At 36.9% G+C, this 17,042-nt stretch overlaps 2 protein-coding genes across 4 annotated transcripts; one reads left to right on the top strand and one right to left on the bottom strand.

Annotated features, from left to right (window-relative positions):
* The first annotated feature begins 3,399 nt into the window (after positions 1-3,399).
* On the top strand, positions 3,400-13,308 carry LOC107083354 (bcl-2-related ovarian killer protein homolog B-like). Of its 2 annotated transcripts, none has more exons than XM_015372498.1 (5): positions 3,400-3,508; positions 4,091-4,450; positions 5,290-5,418; positions 11,475-11,638; positions 12,232-13,308. In XM_015372498.1, the coding sequence occupies exons 2-5, from the start codon at positions 4,228-4,230 to the stop codon at positions 12,355-12,357; spliced, it is 642 nt and encodes a 213-aa protein (XP_015227984.1). In that variant the 5' UTR covers positions 3,400-3,508; positions 4,091-4,227; the 3' UTR covers positions 12,358-13,308. The 2 variants fall into 2 exon arrangements, with proteins under 2 accessions (XP_015227984.1, XP_015227983.1); XM_015372497.1 differs by lacking the exon at positions 3,400-3,508 and adding an exon at positions 3,538-3,757.
* A 62-nt stretch (positions 13,309-13,370) lies between these two features.
* Positions 13,371-16,646, bottom strand: thap4 (THAP domain containing 4). 2 transcript variants are annotated; one of them, XM_015372499.1, is made up of 5 exons: positions 16,559-16,592; positions 14,666-14,825; positions 14,469-14,578; positions 14,008-14,111; positions 13,371-13,881 (listed from the first exon to the last, which is right to left on the bottom strand). In XM_015372499.1, exons 1-5 carry the CDS (start codon positions 16,575-16,577, stop codon positions 13,756-13,758), a joined length of 519 nt encoding a protein of 172 aa, XP_015227985.1. In that variant the 5' UTR covers positions 16,578-16,592; the 3' UTR covers positions 13,371-13,755. The 2 variants fall into 2 exon arrangements, with proteins under 2 accessions (XP_015227985.1, XP_015227986.1); XM_015372500.1 differs by having other exon boundaries at positions 13,372-13,881; positions 14,666-14,822; positions 16,559-16,646.
* Between the last annotated feature and the right edge of the window lie 396 nt (positions 16,647-17,042).

Here is a 17,042-nt window from a genome sequence, read left to right as displayed (position 1 = left end):
TTTTCTCAACCCTCGTGGGGTGGTATGTGTCATCCTGAAGCTCGGGTCCTCTACCAGCGGCCTGGGAGTTTGAGGGTTCTGCGCAGTATCTTTGCCTTTCCTAGGACTGCGCTCTTCTGGATGATGTTTTACCTGGAATCTGCTGTAGCATATAGCATATATATATATATATATATCATCAGAAATAATTTTTTTAATGCTCCAGTTCTTTATTTTCTACCATTGTTTAACATTTCATTCATTTTAACACATTCACAAATCTCATCGCAAGAATGACTTGACCCAAACACAAACTTTGACCTTTTCTTTTCAGAGGTTGTTGTTTCAACCACGTTTCGGAAAACCCGGACAGTCCAGACAAGTAACAGTTCTAGAAATTCTAACTTCCTGGTAATTCTCTGTTATGTTATCAAATCAGCATCATCTTATAGTTCCCTGTATTGCATTTGGATTTGTAGAGTTTTGACCTTGAGGTATCTTTTAAATCACTAGTTAGTCACTTTTAATCAAGGTAATAAAGTTATTTCATACTAGTCAACACCTGAACATCAGCTGGGTTTGGTTTGATAGGACCAGGATGAAAACAGTTAGTTTACAACAATATCTTACCTAACTATTGTGCATATAGAGCTCCAAAGTTACACATCAGGTCAACCAGGTTCACTTTCAATGCTTTCACTGCCTGCTGTAATCCTTCCTTAGTGTTACATAAAAGCGTCAGTAAAAGTACAATAAACAATCTGCAGTGTTTTTATATATCAGATTAGCACAAGGGTTTCTGTTTAGGTCCTAAACAGGAAGAGACTCCCAAATGCTCCAAAAACAGCAAAAAGTGAATGTTTTAAGTAACAGGAAACACTGTAAAAGCTGCAGGTGAACTCTGGGCCTAAATTATAGAAAACTCCTGAACAAAACAGACACAGAAAGAGCCATCCACAGCTAAGATTGACTTTCTTTCTATAGGGGTAGGGGGATCGTTTCTGAAATGTAACACAAAAAATGTGAACTAATTACGAAGAAGGACTCTGATCAAAAAAGTGCAGTGACTTAATGGTTATAAGTATAGATACAAATAAAAATAACTGACAGACTCATGTCCCCTACATTCAGAAATATACACCATTATCAAGTATTTTTCTGCTGTTTCATACAGTGACATTTTATTAGAAAAAGAAAACAGAAAAAAGAGGAGAAAACCAAGTCTGTAACACCAACATCTGGAAACTTTATAAAAGACCAGAAAAAGTCTTGGAAGTTTCCATCCACACTGTAGCTGAAAATCTTTTTTTCTCATCTTAACTTATGAATGTAAACAAAAACACATGGGAGTAAAAAAGGGGGAGTGTCTTTCTTTATCGCCCAATGCTTTCCTTTGAGAAGGATCATTCTGAAACTGCCCTGGTGACATGCTAATTAGAGAAATGGTAGCTTCCAAAGCATGGAAAAAAACTAGAGAACCTTCAGTGCAGATGAGTTGGTGAGTATGAAGTTTGTTTTCTTTTCTTTTGGGAACACTTAATAACTTAGAGCAGCATTTAGAAACATCAGGAATATTTATTTTTAATTAATTAAGTTTTCAATTGCATAATATTTTCTAAATTTATACTAGCAAGGTGGATTTGTTAATGCAAATGTAGAAATGAGATGCAGCTGCATAAGAAATGGTCTGTAATAACATTTTATATGTTAGATTCTATGGAGTTTTAAAGAAACATTTTACAGATTAAAATATTTTCAAAAGTAAAGCTGGTTATTGAAGCTGCTGCATTAATGATGCTAATCTTAAATCTAAGATTTATGATGCACATTTGCAGCAGCATCATCAATGACTGACTGTTTATTCAGAGATATCCGAACAGTAGCTTCGCTTGTCTTTGTATACTATGTTATGGCACAAGTATGCATAAAATAAAATTAACAATCACTCCTTAAGAGCTTTAAAGCAAATTAAAAAGTATCTATTTGGACTGTTTCACTGTCAGTGTAGTCATTTACCTGACAATTTACAGCACTATTATGTTTTTCTTTGTTGAACTTTGACATTAATTCATTGAATCTTAAAACCCCTTTGAGATATTTTAGTAGAGAAAAAAGCTTTTCAATCAGGAAATAAACAAATTTTGATTTGGCAATTTAAAGAAAATTTGCATTCAATTTAATGATATGTTTTAGATAGCTTTATTAAACCTACACCTACACGTTTCCCCTTTTATTGTATTTTCAGTCCTCTTTGCGCACTTACAACCATTACAGGTCTATGCCCGGCTTTTATTTTTTTTATGGCTTTAGTAAAAAGATAAATCGATTAAAAAAGTAATGAAAGACCGTTTCAAGGTCAAAGTCGCACAGCAGTAGCCCATAGCTTTAGTGTAGATACATTTTCAAGTCTCAATGACTAATCAGACCTACGAAGGTAGAAGAAATTGTTTTGAAAAGGATTAAATATGAATATAAGAATTTGTAAAGGTAAAACAGAAGTCTTTTAAAGTTTGAAATGCCCAGAATAATTTGTTTTAGTTCATTTAAAAAACACCTCAGATGTGGGATTAAAAAGACCAACTAAAGAAAGAAAGAAAGAAAGACAGAAAGAGAATGAATGGATGGATGGATGAATGAATGAATGAATGAATGAATGAAAGAAAGAAAGAAAGAAAATGAATGAATGAATGAATGAAAGAAAGAAAGAAAGAAAGAAAGAAAGAAAGAAAGAAAGAAAGAAAGAAAGAAAGAAAGAAAGAAAGAAAGAAAGATGAAAACATTGCACTGAAATGTTTATACTTTATTAAATTTTATTGCACTTCACTCATTTTCGTTTGGTTACAGAATAATTTTGTTCACAATTTCATTTGTTTTAGATTTTTTAAATTAAAAAAATAAAATACTATTATCTTTAATTGTTAGACATCAATTTTTCATAATTTAAACTTCTCCAAAAAATGAGTCACAGCGACACCCAGCGGGTGAAAAAAACATTTAGATAAAATAAACACAGAGCAGCCTAATAACCTTTATATGCTATTCCATAAGGTGAACTCAAATCTCTATGAATGATTGAGTTTGAATACAAAAAAAGGTTCCAGAATGTAAAACAGGACATTCATAATATATCCTAAAGGAACGCTTGGTTGGAGTACTGCTCTAAATTAGGAGCATGTTAAAATAAACAACTTTATGATTGATAAACAAAGGTTTAGTTCTGGACTGGAGCCGTCCGCGTTTGAACCTCACCTTGTAATGCTTAAAATCTGTTTAAATGACCCAGCAGTTTAGGTAACGCTGCAGGGGAACCTAATCCTTTGTGCGCAACTGCGCATTCATCAGGCTGCTAGTTAATCCACCCAGATTTGTGAATGAAAGTAGATGCGCTTGATTTATTTCAATGCTGCTGCCGGGATGAGTTTGCCTGTAAGGTTTAATCGGAGGCCGGCATGAAACTTCCAGCTTCTGGCTTCTTCAGGCAGTAAAAGCTGCGCGCCCAGCGTGCGCCAATGGGAAGGTGGAACAACAGGTAGGCGTCCTCTAACTGCGGCTCCCTAACAGTCAGTGCTGTGCGCGGAAAGAAGTGGAGTGAGTGGCGAATGAGAGCCAGAACCGATCGTCCTTAATCTGGAATATACATATATATTTATTTATTTCTTCCTGAAAATCCGAATTGTTACTTGCGGAGTATCGATCAGCTGAGTGGAAGTTTTCCCCCCAGAAATTCGGAACCAGGTCCAGTTGTGTCAGAAAAAGATGAGTGCATGAAATGCTCATGGTAAGAGACTCTTTGAATTGGAGATGATTTCAGGTTTTTTTTCTTTAACACGAGTTAAAACCAATGTGAAAAAATACTTCTTGCTCTGCTTCTGCCTCATCAATTATGTGCTGTGAACGTTTGTTGTTGCATAATCGAACAAGTGTTGCAATATCTTGACTATTCCACCACGTGACTTACAACAATAACGCCTCCATCATATTGTTATATAAGTTTTATATCTCTTTCGTTCGTTGAATGCATAATAGATCTACAGTATGTTTAGTTTTTTATTGCACCAACTATTTGTTTGATTGACCCTTCTGATAACCTGATTTTTATCTGTCCTCACAGAAGCTGTTTTATCCTCATCCCTGAACTTGGCTCCCCCTCCCTGGGAGGAAAACCAGGACACTCTTGATTACACAGCTGATCCCAGAGAGGTCAGACTCTCACTGACCCGGATCCCTCTTCTTCCTCTTCAGCAGGACATGGATGTTCTCCGGCGGTCCTCTATGTTTGCCTCAGAGGTGCTGGATGTCTTTGACCGATCAGTGACCGAGAAAGAGCTGGTGTCTCAGTCCAAAGCACTTTGCAGAGACTACATCCTTTCCAGGCTCAACCAGAATGGATTAGGATGGTCCAAAACTGAACTTAACTTCTCTCCCTCTAATGCAGCAGTCGCTGAAGTGTCTCAGGTGCTTCTTTGTCTTGGTGAGGAGGGGTCTTGGATGATAACCTGTCTTATTTGAGCTAAAAATCTGGATGTTACTGTAAGGCACCTTTTATGTGGAGATGCTGCAACCTTGCTCCCAGAAATCAGAGCTTGACACTTTTCTGCTGACTGGCTTTGATCATTATGAAAAAAAAAATTCAATTATAAGTGTCAAAATGAAGATCTAAACATTTTTCTTTTAACTGACTGATTAACCCAAATATACATTAATGAACAGTTTTGAGTTAAGTGAAACAGCTGATAGTTAAAGGAGATAGCTGATGATAAACTAATAATCCCTTATTTTATATGTATTAAAAAATACTGGCTGTTAACCACTTGTTAATGTTTTTTTCACATATGGGTTTATAGTACTCTTCTATCATACTCTGACTTTAAAAATATTTAATCCAGACATGGGAGCAGAAAAGATAATTAAATGTAATTTTAATCACTAATTAATGTAAAAACCCCCTGATATCTGCATCCAAATCTAGTTCTACAAGAAAACAAAATATTCTCCAAATCCACCCTGCAAAGTACCAAAACATAGTTCACCTAAAATATAAGAAAACTGACTGACCAGACTTGAATCGATTTCTGTCCCACATCTTTTCTTTCTATCAGCTATTTTAAGACATCAGCTTGGAGGAAGAAAACACTGTGTCTGAATGAACCCAGCCTGTGTTTTTCTTTTTTTTCCGTTGACATTTCTAAGTGCTTTATGTTAACATCTGCAGATTAATTAACATTTTAGACAGACTGCAGTGATTTGTCTAGATTTAATGTTTTTCTCCTTTTTACAGTCTGGTGCTTTTTGTCTGTCTCCTGTTCCTAGGCGATGAGTTGGAAAGCATACAGCCCACTCTGTACAGGAACGTGGCAAGGCAGCTTAACATTTCCGTTGCCATGGAGAATGTTGTTTCAGATGCCTTCCTCAGCGTGGCAACGGAGATCTTTGCAGCAGGTAGGAGGAGGAGGAGGTGGTGATGATGGTCAACATGTTGTTTATCAAACGTGTAGGATATCTTCCAGCACAGGAAGTGACTTGCAGTTCAAATCACAGATGGAGGTTGTTAGTGTGATTTAAACCCCATGACTTTGCAGTTTTCCTTGTTTGCCTGAGAGGGGCTTTCGGTAAGAGTGAGTGGGTGTGTGTGAATCAGCTATAGGTGGAGGAAGACCTCTAAAAAAAAACAAACGGATGAAAAAAAGAAACTTTAAACAACTGTTTCAGTTAAGAAACTTGTAAAGTTTGATTTGGAGTTTTACTGGCTCTAATTATGGTTTCACCACATTTGGTCTGGAGCAACATATGATCCCCTGGAAAAAAACATGAACCTTATTCCCCATTTTTTTTAAACTGATGCTCTAGTTGATTTTATTTAATGTCCTCATGTAATCCTGAGGTAAAAAAAAAAAAAATCTCCCTTAATTTATAATCCATCCTTTTTAATTATTGTATGAATTAACATTGCTCTTTAGCTTGGAGGAAACAGAGAGCACTACCATTTTGTTATCATTATTATTTTCTTTCTGTAAATTCTGAATGTTAAAATTTTCCCAGGATTCATCATTGCCTTTTTAGTACTCTTTCATTTATAGGTTGGCAGTAATTTGGAGTCCTTTATTTAAACCAGTACTACACAAACGTCCAAGTGTGCATGGGCTTTAAAATCTGAACTCTTTATAAACTGCTACAGTGAAACTCTCGTGAATTAAGCCAGCATCACAGAACTGAGGGAGAGGTGGGGATAAATTTAGCAGGACCAAAGTGGACCCTTCTTTATAGGTTCCTATCTGCTGAGATTAATATAAAGAAACAAATTCTCTCAATAATTCACCACACAAAAATGTTATCTGTGTATTTTCCATGTAGCTCTAATGCTGGTTCCACCTTGCTGACATTAGCTGATACTTGGCAGTGAGCGTACTAGTGGATTGATTTAGACTTTTAGAAGAACAGTTTGAGATGGCAAAATGGTGCCCAGGTCCTTTGTTTAAAGTGAAACTCCCCCTTATGAAAAGATGTGGGTTTAGCAAAGGTATGGTCAGAAAAAGGAAAATGGCAGCTAGCTTAGCCTAGCCTAGATTAGCCTTATTGAACCAGAAGCATTAGATGTTGAAGAAGGTTTGGTGGATCCAAGAGGACCACAGCCATATCAGATTGGCCACTTGCTTCAAGGTGCTAAATTAGCGCTACCCAAAGCCATTGCTACCGAAGTGGCAAAGGATGGGAGGACTTGTTATGGAGGAGTGTGTCTCCCACTTAGTTGTGTTTAGACCTGAACGTAGGGCAAAGATGACAAAAGGATGTAACAGCATCTATTGTTTGTACCAGTCGAAAAATTCAATTGCAACAGTCACTGTTCTATACCTTGGGGCAGCAAAAAGATGTTTAGAGGCAAATATTGAAGAGCTAAAAAAAAATTGTTCATGAAGATGTATAAAAATTCACAGTAAAATTAAAATGGCACTCCATATGGCCTGTACATATAACGTAAATGCAAAAAAATGTGGATTTTTGGGTGAGTTACACTTTAAGTGTTTTGAAAAAGAGGTTCACACGCAGCATTAGTGACGGATGGGTCTTGAACAACCCATATAAGCTGTGTCCATTAAGTAGTTGACACTGAGATGCCATGTGAAGATATGACATGCGTTAATGAGACTTTATGCAAAACTTGTGAAGTGGGTTTACTTTTATACAAAAGCTCCATCTTTATAAATAGTCACTCAGCCCTAGTTGGCGAATGCTTAAACTGAAAGTGAATACTGACAGTGTCAATTCCTTTTAGTTAATCTGGCAATACATTTTCAGGCTATTTTGGTGGATTTTTAGTGCATTGTATTTCAGATTGTCATTTGATCCTTTAATATGAAAAAATGAGATTTTGATGTAACTCGTATGCCTATAAAAGTCAGGACTTCAATAATTTAATTGGATAAAGTCTTGTAAATGACAAATGAAAACCTCGTAGGTTTCATTTGCTTTAATAAAGCAAAATGTCATAGAAATGGTCCTGAAATAAACAAGCAAATGTTTCTTTCCTTTTATAAATAAATGGAAATAGAATTTTATTAGACTGATTAAGAACAGCAACATAGGAAAGCTAGATTGCAATTTACTGTGTGACTGTTGTTTCCTGAACTAGAAAAGAAAACACTGAACATGTTTTCTTTTTTCTTTTTTTTTTTTTTACATTCCTCCAGCAAAAACTAATTACGCAATATTTGTTTTTTCTTGTTAATAGGAATGTAGCGTTCATTTTATGTGTCTATCTATTCTGGATTTTCTCTGCAGCAGATGTTCTTCTTTCTCTAAATACAGCACTGACATTTTAAAGTTTCTAAATAAAACTGTTTTCTGTTGTAAGCCTTGGGGACAGGTTAGGAGCTTACTGCTTTCTGATGAGCATGCAAAACTTGGCTCACGGCCTGGAAATGCCAAAAACAGATTTTCTTAATATAATCCTCATGCCTGCGCTCTGGTCAAATGTTCCCCTCATTCCGACGTCACAGGGCTGTAATTTGTGGAAGCAGCGTGGGATTCCTTCTGGGGAATAACAAACTTTGGATGTGGAGAGAGAGGATTCTGAGAGAGGCTGATAACTTTTCTCAAATAAAAAGAACAAAAATATCACAACCCCCCCCCCCCCTTTTTTTTTACTTTACAACTCTAAATTAAGCCCTCAGGTATTTGTTAGCATTCTTCAGCCAAAAAGAAATTCTAGCAGCCTTCTGTGCTCTGTTGTTGTCCAGTAAGATCAACATGGCTCGTCTCTCCTCCATCTATCTTTTTCTGCCTCCCACTCCTGTTCATTCTCTTCCCGCCCTCCTCCTTTATCCCTGACAATCTTGTCTATTCTCAGCCTGCTTCTCAATAGGGACTGAGACATGACGTGCTCAGACGGTTAGCTCATTTAAGCTCACCCACGGCTCTATCCCCTTATAGGCACTGATTCTGCAGGTCAGCTCTGTGGAACATGCATGACAAAGCAAGCAGGACCAAAAGAACCCAATTATATGACATTACTGACAGCTTTCATGAAGGAACTAACGTCTCTGAAAATTGTACCTAGACATTCTTAATCAAACTCCACACAAATGGAGTGTCGGAGTTGAGCTGGATGCCGGTCGCTTCTTGGTATCCACAAATTCCATCTCAATAACGAATCCTTCGTTTTGCTAGAAGGACCCATTTAATGTGAATATGCTTGACCTCATATCCGCTGAAATAGGGCAGGAGATTTGGACCTGAAGTAAATTGAAGAAAATAGACCACAGGCTTATAGAGGCATCAGTGCTGAACTACTGAGATATTAGTCTGATCGTCAAACAGGGTTTTAGTCATAAAGGGAAAAAAAAGGGGCTATTTTAAAGTTATTTTTCAGTAAAAACTTACATAATGCCTTTTAAAAAGAGAGATTATTAAATATATTCTGTAGAATTTGTGATTGACAACAGAGTGTTACTTACATTCTGTATCTATTAACTTGTAAAACGAAATTAGGTTGGCCATGTTTCCCCCCCGAAATTGTGCTTGTCTGTCCTTTGAGGCCAAGAAGAGTCTTTTTTTGGTGGCTCATTCATGCCATTGTTGGACTTAGGTGACGTGCTACTGTGTATGCTGTGATCAGCTCATGGTTCTGCCCATCATGGTGCTCTGAGGTTTGTCACTGGCCTCAGAGCTCCTTATTCCTGGAACCTTCTACAAAATGATCTAAACCTAAAGGGAGTGGGTCTTCGTAGAATGCTTTAAAATATTTTAGAGAGGGAAGCTGTAACATCAGCATGCAGCTGTTTGAACTGGCTACTTGTATTCACATTTTTAAAAGGTGTTGCTTCTGATAATTTGGTTTCCGTAAATCTTTTAAGTTTTTTAATTGTGTATTTCTGTATGTTTGCAGCCTTTTTTTTATTTTTTATTTTTTTGCTGTGGCTGACATGTAAAACCAAAGCTGCCTGACCTGGATGCACTAGTAAAATAATTTATTTTGGATAATATAAAGGAGAAATAATGAAATAAATAAAACTTTTATTTTCAGCCCTCTAGATCATTACTTTGTTGAGAGTCCATTTACCTGCAAGTCTTTTGTTGTATGACCCTTTTATCTTTGCATTTCTAGAAATTTTTGTTTTTGTCTTTTATTCTTCTGAAAATAGTTTAAACACTGTCCATCTCATGGAATGTCTGAATAATAGTTTCTTAAGTCTATTCACCGATTCATAGCTGGATTTAAGTCTAGAATTTGACAGGGCTAATTTAACACATAGATGGACCTTAAAATCTAAAATATTCTATTGTAGTTGGGGTTGGTGTGCTGCTGGGTGGGGAACCTTTGCTTCAGTCTTGGGCCTTTTAACAGCTTCTAACAGATTTTACTTTAAAGTTGACCACCTTTGATTTGCTCCATTTAGCACTGGTCAGCCTCTCTGTTTCCATATGTGGGGATTTCCATGAACGCCACAGAATTCAAGTTTGGTTTTCTCTGATAACATACTGGATTTTTCTTTTTAATGCCTCTCTTCCATTATCTTATTCTGTTGCCTGGAAGTCGGGCTGAATGATTTTTCCATTGATACTGCAATTTTGCTGCGATTTTATTGCAGATTCCCTACATACCACAAGCATTTAGATGTTTCACTCCATTTCATTGTTTATTTTCATGATCTTGAAAGCTTGTATAGAGTCCGTTGATGTAGATCATCTACATCAATTTACTGTGGCAAAAATCAAATTACATTAATTTAGAGTGCATCTGCTATAAGAAAATTGTTTTGCTAAATTGCGATCATATAGCAAATGCAATTAATTGTCCAGCCCTAACTAAAGGATTAATAGTTTCCCCTTTGGTAGGTTCTAATTCCTGATTTGTGTTCCTCCAGTGTTACCATGGGGTCTTCATTGCTTCTCTAGTTTCTGTTCATCTTGCTTGGTCTGTCCTTTTAGGTGGATATATTTTCACACCGGTGGTCTCTGAATGCATTTACCAATAAATTCTCTTCCAAAAGCAATTATTCCCTTTGGATTTTAGTAAGGGGTATCAGAGTAAAGAGGGCTAAATGCAAATGCATGGCACTTTTTATTTATTTAAATCCAAATGTATAATTCCTATCCAACTTTCAGTTCTGTCATGCGTTGTGTTGGTCTGTTAGGTGAAATACATTAAAGGTTTGGTTGTAAAGGGAAAAAAATTGCGATTGTGATCTTATTTTTTCTTTGCACTAACCCCAAGCTTGTAGATGTTTTAATTCAGGCTTTCAGTTTTTGAATGATTGCTTGCCCAGAGTCCATTGTTGCAGGACCTTACTATGACCTTTCTAGTGTAAAAGTTCTTACTTAAACTTGCATGGATCTGCATGCTAGCGGCAACTCTGCCTTTCTGTGTGAAGACAAACTCATTTCAAGCATTTAACCGCCACTTAAAGGCCTGGAGTGAGAAATTTAGTGTCTTACCGTTAAGTAGAGTGTGATTTAAAAACGTGTGCCTCTGTGATTTGAAAATCATTTAGGTAAATTGCAATTATATTACAAATGCATTTAATTGCCCAGCTTTAGACCTTGACATTAATCTCATTTTGTTTAATTGAAAGTGTAGCTAGCAGTTTTCAGAAGTCCTCCAGTCAGTCATAATGACAGTTGAACCTGGCGTTGTTTCTTTCAGCACAAGGTCCAATGGCTGTACATGTCCAGCGTTGGGTCATGATCATTACCAGAAACCTCACAGGATAGAGGTGCTTGGAAAGGATCACTTTAAATAGAAGTCTTATCGATTTTTGTCCAGGAGTGTAGCATCCCAGATGAGGAGAAATGGATTTCCTTTTTTTTTTGCTCTGCCCATTGACTAATAGAAAATCAGAAGCAGCTTTAGCTGCTGAGACAAAACAATTGTGTTTTCTCATGTTTTGCAATACTTTGGTTGTGAAAAACTCATTTTTATGCCCCTATTCATAAAGTACACAATTATTGATTGAAATTAATGCACTCATATCTTCAATGTTTTTGTGTTTTTACTGTAGGTATTACATGGGGTAAAGTGGTAGCCATGTATGCGGTAGCTGGAGCCCTGGCAGTAGACTGTGTCAGACAGGGACACCCCACAACAGTGCACATTATAGTGGACAGTCTTGGACAGTTTGTCCGTAAGTTTCTCGTCCATTGGCTGAAGAGGAAAGGAGGATGGGTGAGTTTCTGCTTCTGTGCTGTCTGAAATTTTATGGAACTAAGCCATAATTCTGAAGCAAGACTATGCTGCAAACCGACCCTAGTTTACATAAAACTGCAAAAGTTAATCTGGAATAAATCAGTGAAATGGCTTTAATTCCTAAACTTCACTTTTGCTGTAGTTTTTGTACATTATAGATCTACCAACTACAGCCTATTTAAAGTAATCAAGTTAATGATTGAAATTTTGAGTCTGAATATATTTATTTTAAAACAGAAAAGCAGTTTTAAGCTGCATGTACATGTTCAGGTGGTGCAGAAATTAATATATCTAATAACCATTTTTGCTTCTTCTTAACAATTACATGAAAATATGACAAATATGTAGTTAAGCACCAAGACATAAATAAAGCAGTAATCTAGAAAATGGCTCCTTTTTATTAAAGCATAATATAATACCTACTGAACATGTGTTAAACACTATTATAGAAAGGTTTGGGCAGTAAACTAGGTGTCTTTTAGCTTTGTGTCATAAATCTCTTTGTAAATCAGCAAACTGCTGGCTTCAGAAATTACATTTTCAAATCAGCTCTTTATGTTCCATCCCTTCAGGCAGAAATCATGAAGTGCGTGGTGAAAATGGACTGCACCCCTGAACGGCCTTGGCTATCATCTGTCATGGATTCCTTCAAATATTTTCTCACTACAGTGTATGTCTACATCATGAAGGAGCAGTGAGCTGCTCAGAGCGAGCAGACACCTGGTGAAGATACAGGACTGGAATCTCTTGTCTTATCAAAAGATGCTGGGATGGAGCTTCTCCCTGCAGCTGATGATTTAAGCTCTTCCAGCACATTTCTGTGTTTTGCTGAATGGCCACTGACAAATGTGTCATCAGCAGCAGCGTTTTGTATTTTGCACAGACCTGTGAGGGATTACCCTTCAACCAAAGAGTAGTCGCCTTGATGTTTTCAGTGAAGATTTTAGGAGAACTGTAACGTTTAACAGCATTAATGTTATTTTTCCATTTCACGCTCCACAAGTTGTCTGCTTCTTCTCCTTACCTAATCAAAGTGGAATAAGTCTGCTGTCTCTGTTTTAATGTGAGGCTACTCTTTTTAACATAGGGATTTGTAGGGGAGTTGGAGGGGAATCTGGATTTTCAGTAAAATTGATGCTTAACTGGCTTGAACAGGACCTGAGAAGGTTTCTGGTGTCTGACCAATGGTCCACAGAGGATTTCCAGTCCAGTTTGGCTGCATCAAGTGTTTACATTTCAAAACATTGTACTTTCACCAAAGCACAAACTGTGTTTCTCTTCAAGTGTATTGAAAACTGTTTAAAAATCTTTTTTTTCCTAGTCATTCCCAATTAAAAAAAACAAAAAAAAAACCAAAAAACAAACCTAAAACACTTTCAGAGGACTTGCACAGACTTAATGTGAGATTTATGTTTTAATGATTTCCTTTTTAACCTGTATATTGTATTTATGATTTTATTTATTTTTATATATTTGTTTATCAGACTATTGAATCCATCACCGCATAAAAACTGCCAGTACAAAAAGCACTTCAAGTCAAATGTGTGTAATGGATCTAGCATTCAGTGTTATACAGTTGAGTGTCTTTTTTTTTTTCTTTCTAAACCAAATAAAATATAAACAAATTCACACCAACACCTATATGGCACTTTATTGTAGTGTCTGTCCATGGTGAATAACTTGGAGCAACTTTGTCTCAGGATTTGAAATAATTTATGTAAAATGGAAACATGGAAGGATTTTTATAAAATGTAAAGATTGATAGAATGATATATTCATAAAATTGATATTTCATGTGAATATAATGAAGCTGAGATGAAACTAAGAAAAATGTACAAGACCTAATTTCTTGACCTCATGCTACATTTTGAGCAATAAAAAAAAGTTTGTTTTAGATTAAACATTTATTATCCGGTAGAACCATATGGATTACAGTCAGTACTTTATTTGATTGCAAACAACAATGAACCCTGTCCAGCAACAAACCAAATTTGCACTCCTTGACAACTGGAAGGAAAAACCCCTGAGAGAAAAAGGTTTTCTGAGCCCTGCTCAAAATATATTACTTGGACTTTAAGCACAGGGTTAAAAAAAGACTAGTTGGCTCCAGATGACCGACTGTAAATGATGTGCAGATGCTGTGTTAGCGGATGGTTATCTGTTGCCATGGAAACTGTTTGCTCCAGCTTCCCATCTGGTCGAAGCTGGAAGACTCGTGAAATCTGAAAAAAAGTAGCAATAGGAGGGGTGAACTGCACAATTTCTGCATTATATCTGCTAAAAATTGAGGTTCTGAAAGGCTTCATGTCCAGTAACATCAGATTTAATAGTCAGCCAATAATTTTTACCTGTTGTACATGGGGCTCCTTGGCGAACGAGATTCTCCCCAGACTTTGGGTCTGCAGTTTGAGCTGATTACTCGTCAGCTCCCCCTCTTCGATTTCCACCAGACCTATACAATAACACAACATCCGTCCTTAAAATGCTACAGAGGGGTGAATGAACTAAAAGCATTAAAAAAACAGCCAAGAAGAACAGAATCTCTCTGCAGAAACAAACCCGCAAAAGAACACTTGGAATAGAATAAGAGAAAAAAAAATGAATTCAACAGAGCACGTAAAACATATTTAAAAAGGTCAAATCACACCTGAAATAATCACAACAGATTAACTTTTTGCATTTAAATAATATTGGATTTCATTCATACTTTAAAGTTTGAAAAAAGTTTTCATAAAATAAAATCACATCTTAGAATATCTGGGGACTGTTCTGATTGCAAAAGACCTGACTGCAATTTGTTGAGGCCTACCTGAGTTCTGTGCGATGATGAAGGCTACTCTGTTGGTCCCCTGCTGGATTCGAATAAAACCACATTCTCTGTGTAGAGGCTTATTGGACTCAGCATGAAAGGCATTAAACCTAAAGATAAAAGTGAGGAATCAGCTGAAAATACAAAAGGAAACAGGAAGAAAGGATAGTTTTAACTCTGCTGCTGGATTAACCTACATAAAGTTGATGACTGGCTGCCCCACATGGCTGAAGTGCAGTTTCTCTGTGTAGCGGAAGGGTTTTATGGAGGGGAAGGTTCCTTCTCCAGGTTCATCACTCTCCCAGGTACCCAGCAGCCAGCTGAGGGGTTGGAGGACGGGGTTCAGCTCCACGGCTGCTGAAAACAAACGCAAGCAGCTCAGAGTCCAGTCCCAATAAAACCTTGTTAAACACTGCCTGTGTGATTTGATTTCTAATTAGGTGACAGTGTGTCCTGCTCTGTATAAAGCAGAAAATCCTGTTGTTTGCTTTTCATAAACAAAGCCAGAAGGCTTGGCATTAGAAAATGACGAGCTCTGTTTAGATATGTTGTTCAAGCTAACTTTCCATTGCATAAGAGGATCCAACATCATGTTTATGCAGAAGCTGTAAATACAACATGTTAAAAAAAGGATTATAAATGAATGATTAAAATTTAACAAACAAAAAGTGTAGTTACAGACATGTCCAGATGATGGCAGCGATGCAACAAGTAAAATAGCCACAAAGAACAGTGGTCCTCGAAGATAAACTTTAGCTTTTAATAACACTCACTAAATATAAAATTATACATAAATTTTTAATTGCAACCCATGAAATCAAGGGGAAGACAGCTGTCAAAAACAACCTCAACAAACGGTCATTTCTAAAGAAGCTGAATGTTCTAAAATACAGCATCCAAGGGTTTAAATAGGATGAAGAAACGGGACACTTTCTACATACAGTACTAGGCAAATGGCTATCTACAGAATGGGAACTTTAAAGGCACACAAAAACTTGTGTACACATCATTAGTCCATCCATTTTCCATCACGCATTATCCCAAGCGGGGTTGCGAGGGGTGCTGGTGCCTATCTCCTGCTGTGTACGGGTGAGAGGCGGGGTATACCCTGGACAGGTGTCCAGTCCATCGCAGGGCAACACAGAGACAAACAGGACAAACAACCATTCACACACACACTCACACCTAAGGAGAATTTAGAGAAATCAATTAACCTAACAGTCATGTTTTTGGACTGTAGGAGGGAACCGGAGTACCAGGAGAGAACCCACGTGTGACTGGGAGAACATGCAAACTCCAGACCCCTGCAAGGCATCAGTGCTACCCACTGTGCCACTGAGCAGCCCCCCATTTGGGATATATTATATAAAAAAGAAGATTGGACACAATTTAGAGGATACTAAAACAAGGAGAATTAATTTAATAAAATTGACTAGGACATAAAAAGGAGACAAAAATCACTTATTGAATCCTTGTATTGGGCTAAATCCGGAAGATGGCAGTAAAGTAACAACAGATTAGGCAGCTGAAAAAGTCCTCAAAGAAGAAGAAGGAGAATGCGGGCTGGGAAAGGAAAGAGGTTTGGTTTAAAATGAGACAATCTTTAACAAGTGGACTAAAAAAAAATGTTTTTGTCTTGTTTTTAATCTGAAAACTCATCTTTTAAATGCCTGCCCCAGCTTGCCCCCCTAATCTAGACTTTGTTTATGTTACGTAACCTTAAAAATACATTTACACAAAATGTGCAAAAACGCTTCCACTTTAGTTTAATTGCAAGAAAGTGTCGCAAGTGGCTTATCCGCATTCTTCTAAAATGACTTAAGCAGTGAGAAGATATAGACACCCATTTTATAAAGATGAAATTGAATGTATTAATACATTTATTTATAGAATAACTAAGACTGTAAATATACGCAGGCAATCACTATCATATAACCCTCTGTATGAATAACCACCTCTAACATATCTACGGAAAAGGTTAAATATTTTTTATCACACCCTCTCGGTCGACATTAAAACATCATTTTGCATACTTTGAAGTGTTTAAATTATCATTTCTTCTTTTATTAAGATATAAACTCTCGACCTACCGGTTCCGGGAGACGCCATAGCTCACAAACAAACAAAGGTCAGGAATATAAAGCGAAAGCCGCATTGAAGCGAAGTCAGTTTTGACGTAGCTGATGAACAAGCTCCGCTTGGAATTCTGGGAAGTGTAGTTCGCAAGCGCTTTCATTTCAGTAAGAAAAAAAACTTAAAAAACGTAATTGGAAAAGTAAAATTAGGATACACCTTCAAGTCGCTTCTATTATTGATGAAGAGGTTGAATTATTTGTGAATGGGAAATTTTATGTATTTCGCTTTAGCTGATTTAGTGGACCTGCTAACACAAAAACTAGATAAACCAGCAAACTTCCTAGCCATGAGGCGGCTGCTGCCTCTTGGCACAATATGGCTGTAGATATCAGAAGAAAGGTTTATATCCCATCATCAAACTGTGTTCATACAAAGTGAAAGATATATATATATATATATGTGTGTGTGTGTGTGTGTGTGTGTGTGTGTGTGTGTGTG

This window comes from Cyprinodon variegatus, unplaced genomic scaffold (assembly GCF_000732505.1).
Source record: "Cyprinodon variegatus isolate N-32 unplaced genomic scaffold, C_variegatus-1.0 Scaffold73, whole genome shotgun sequence".
NCBI lineage: Eukaryota > Metazoa > Chordata > Actinopteri > Cyprinodontiformes > Cyprinodontidae > Cyprinodon > Cyprinodon variegatus.
This window is presented reverse-complemented; position numbering and strand designations above follow the sequence as displayed.

What these genes read in the sequence shown, in the direction of transcription:
- LOC107083354 (XM_015372498.1), top strand. Translation starts at nt 4,228, where the DNA reads ATGGATGTTCTCCGGCGGTCCTCTATGTTTGCCTCAGAGGTGCTGGAT. An exon ending in TCAGGTGCTTCTTTGTCTTG is followed by an intron (nt 4,451 to 5,289) that starts GTGAGGAGGGGT and finishes TCCTGTTCCTAG; the next exon opens with GCGATGAGTTGGAAAGCATA. An exon ending in TGAAGAGGAAAGGAGGATGG is followed by an intron (nt 11,639 to 12,231) that starts GTGAGTTTCTGC and finishes CCATCCCTTCAG; the next exon opens with GCAGAAATCATGAAGTGCGT.
- thap4 (XM_015372499.1), bottom strand. An exon ending in CAGCCAGTCATCAACTTTAT is followed by an intron (nt 14,579 to 14,665) that starts GTAGGTTAATCC and finishes TTTTATCTTTAG; the next exon opens with GTTTAATGCCTTTCATGCTG. An exon ending in AGGAGCCCCATGTACAACAG is followed by an intron (nt 13,882 to 14,007) that starts GTAAAAATTATT and finishes ACTTTTTTTCAG; the next exon opens with ATTTCACGAGTCTTCCAGCT.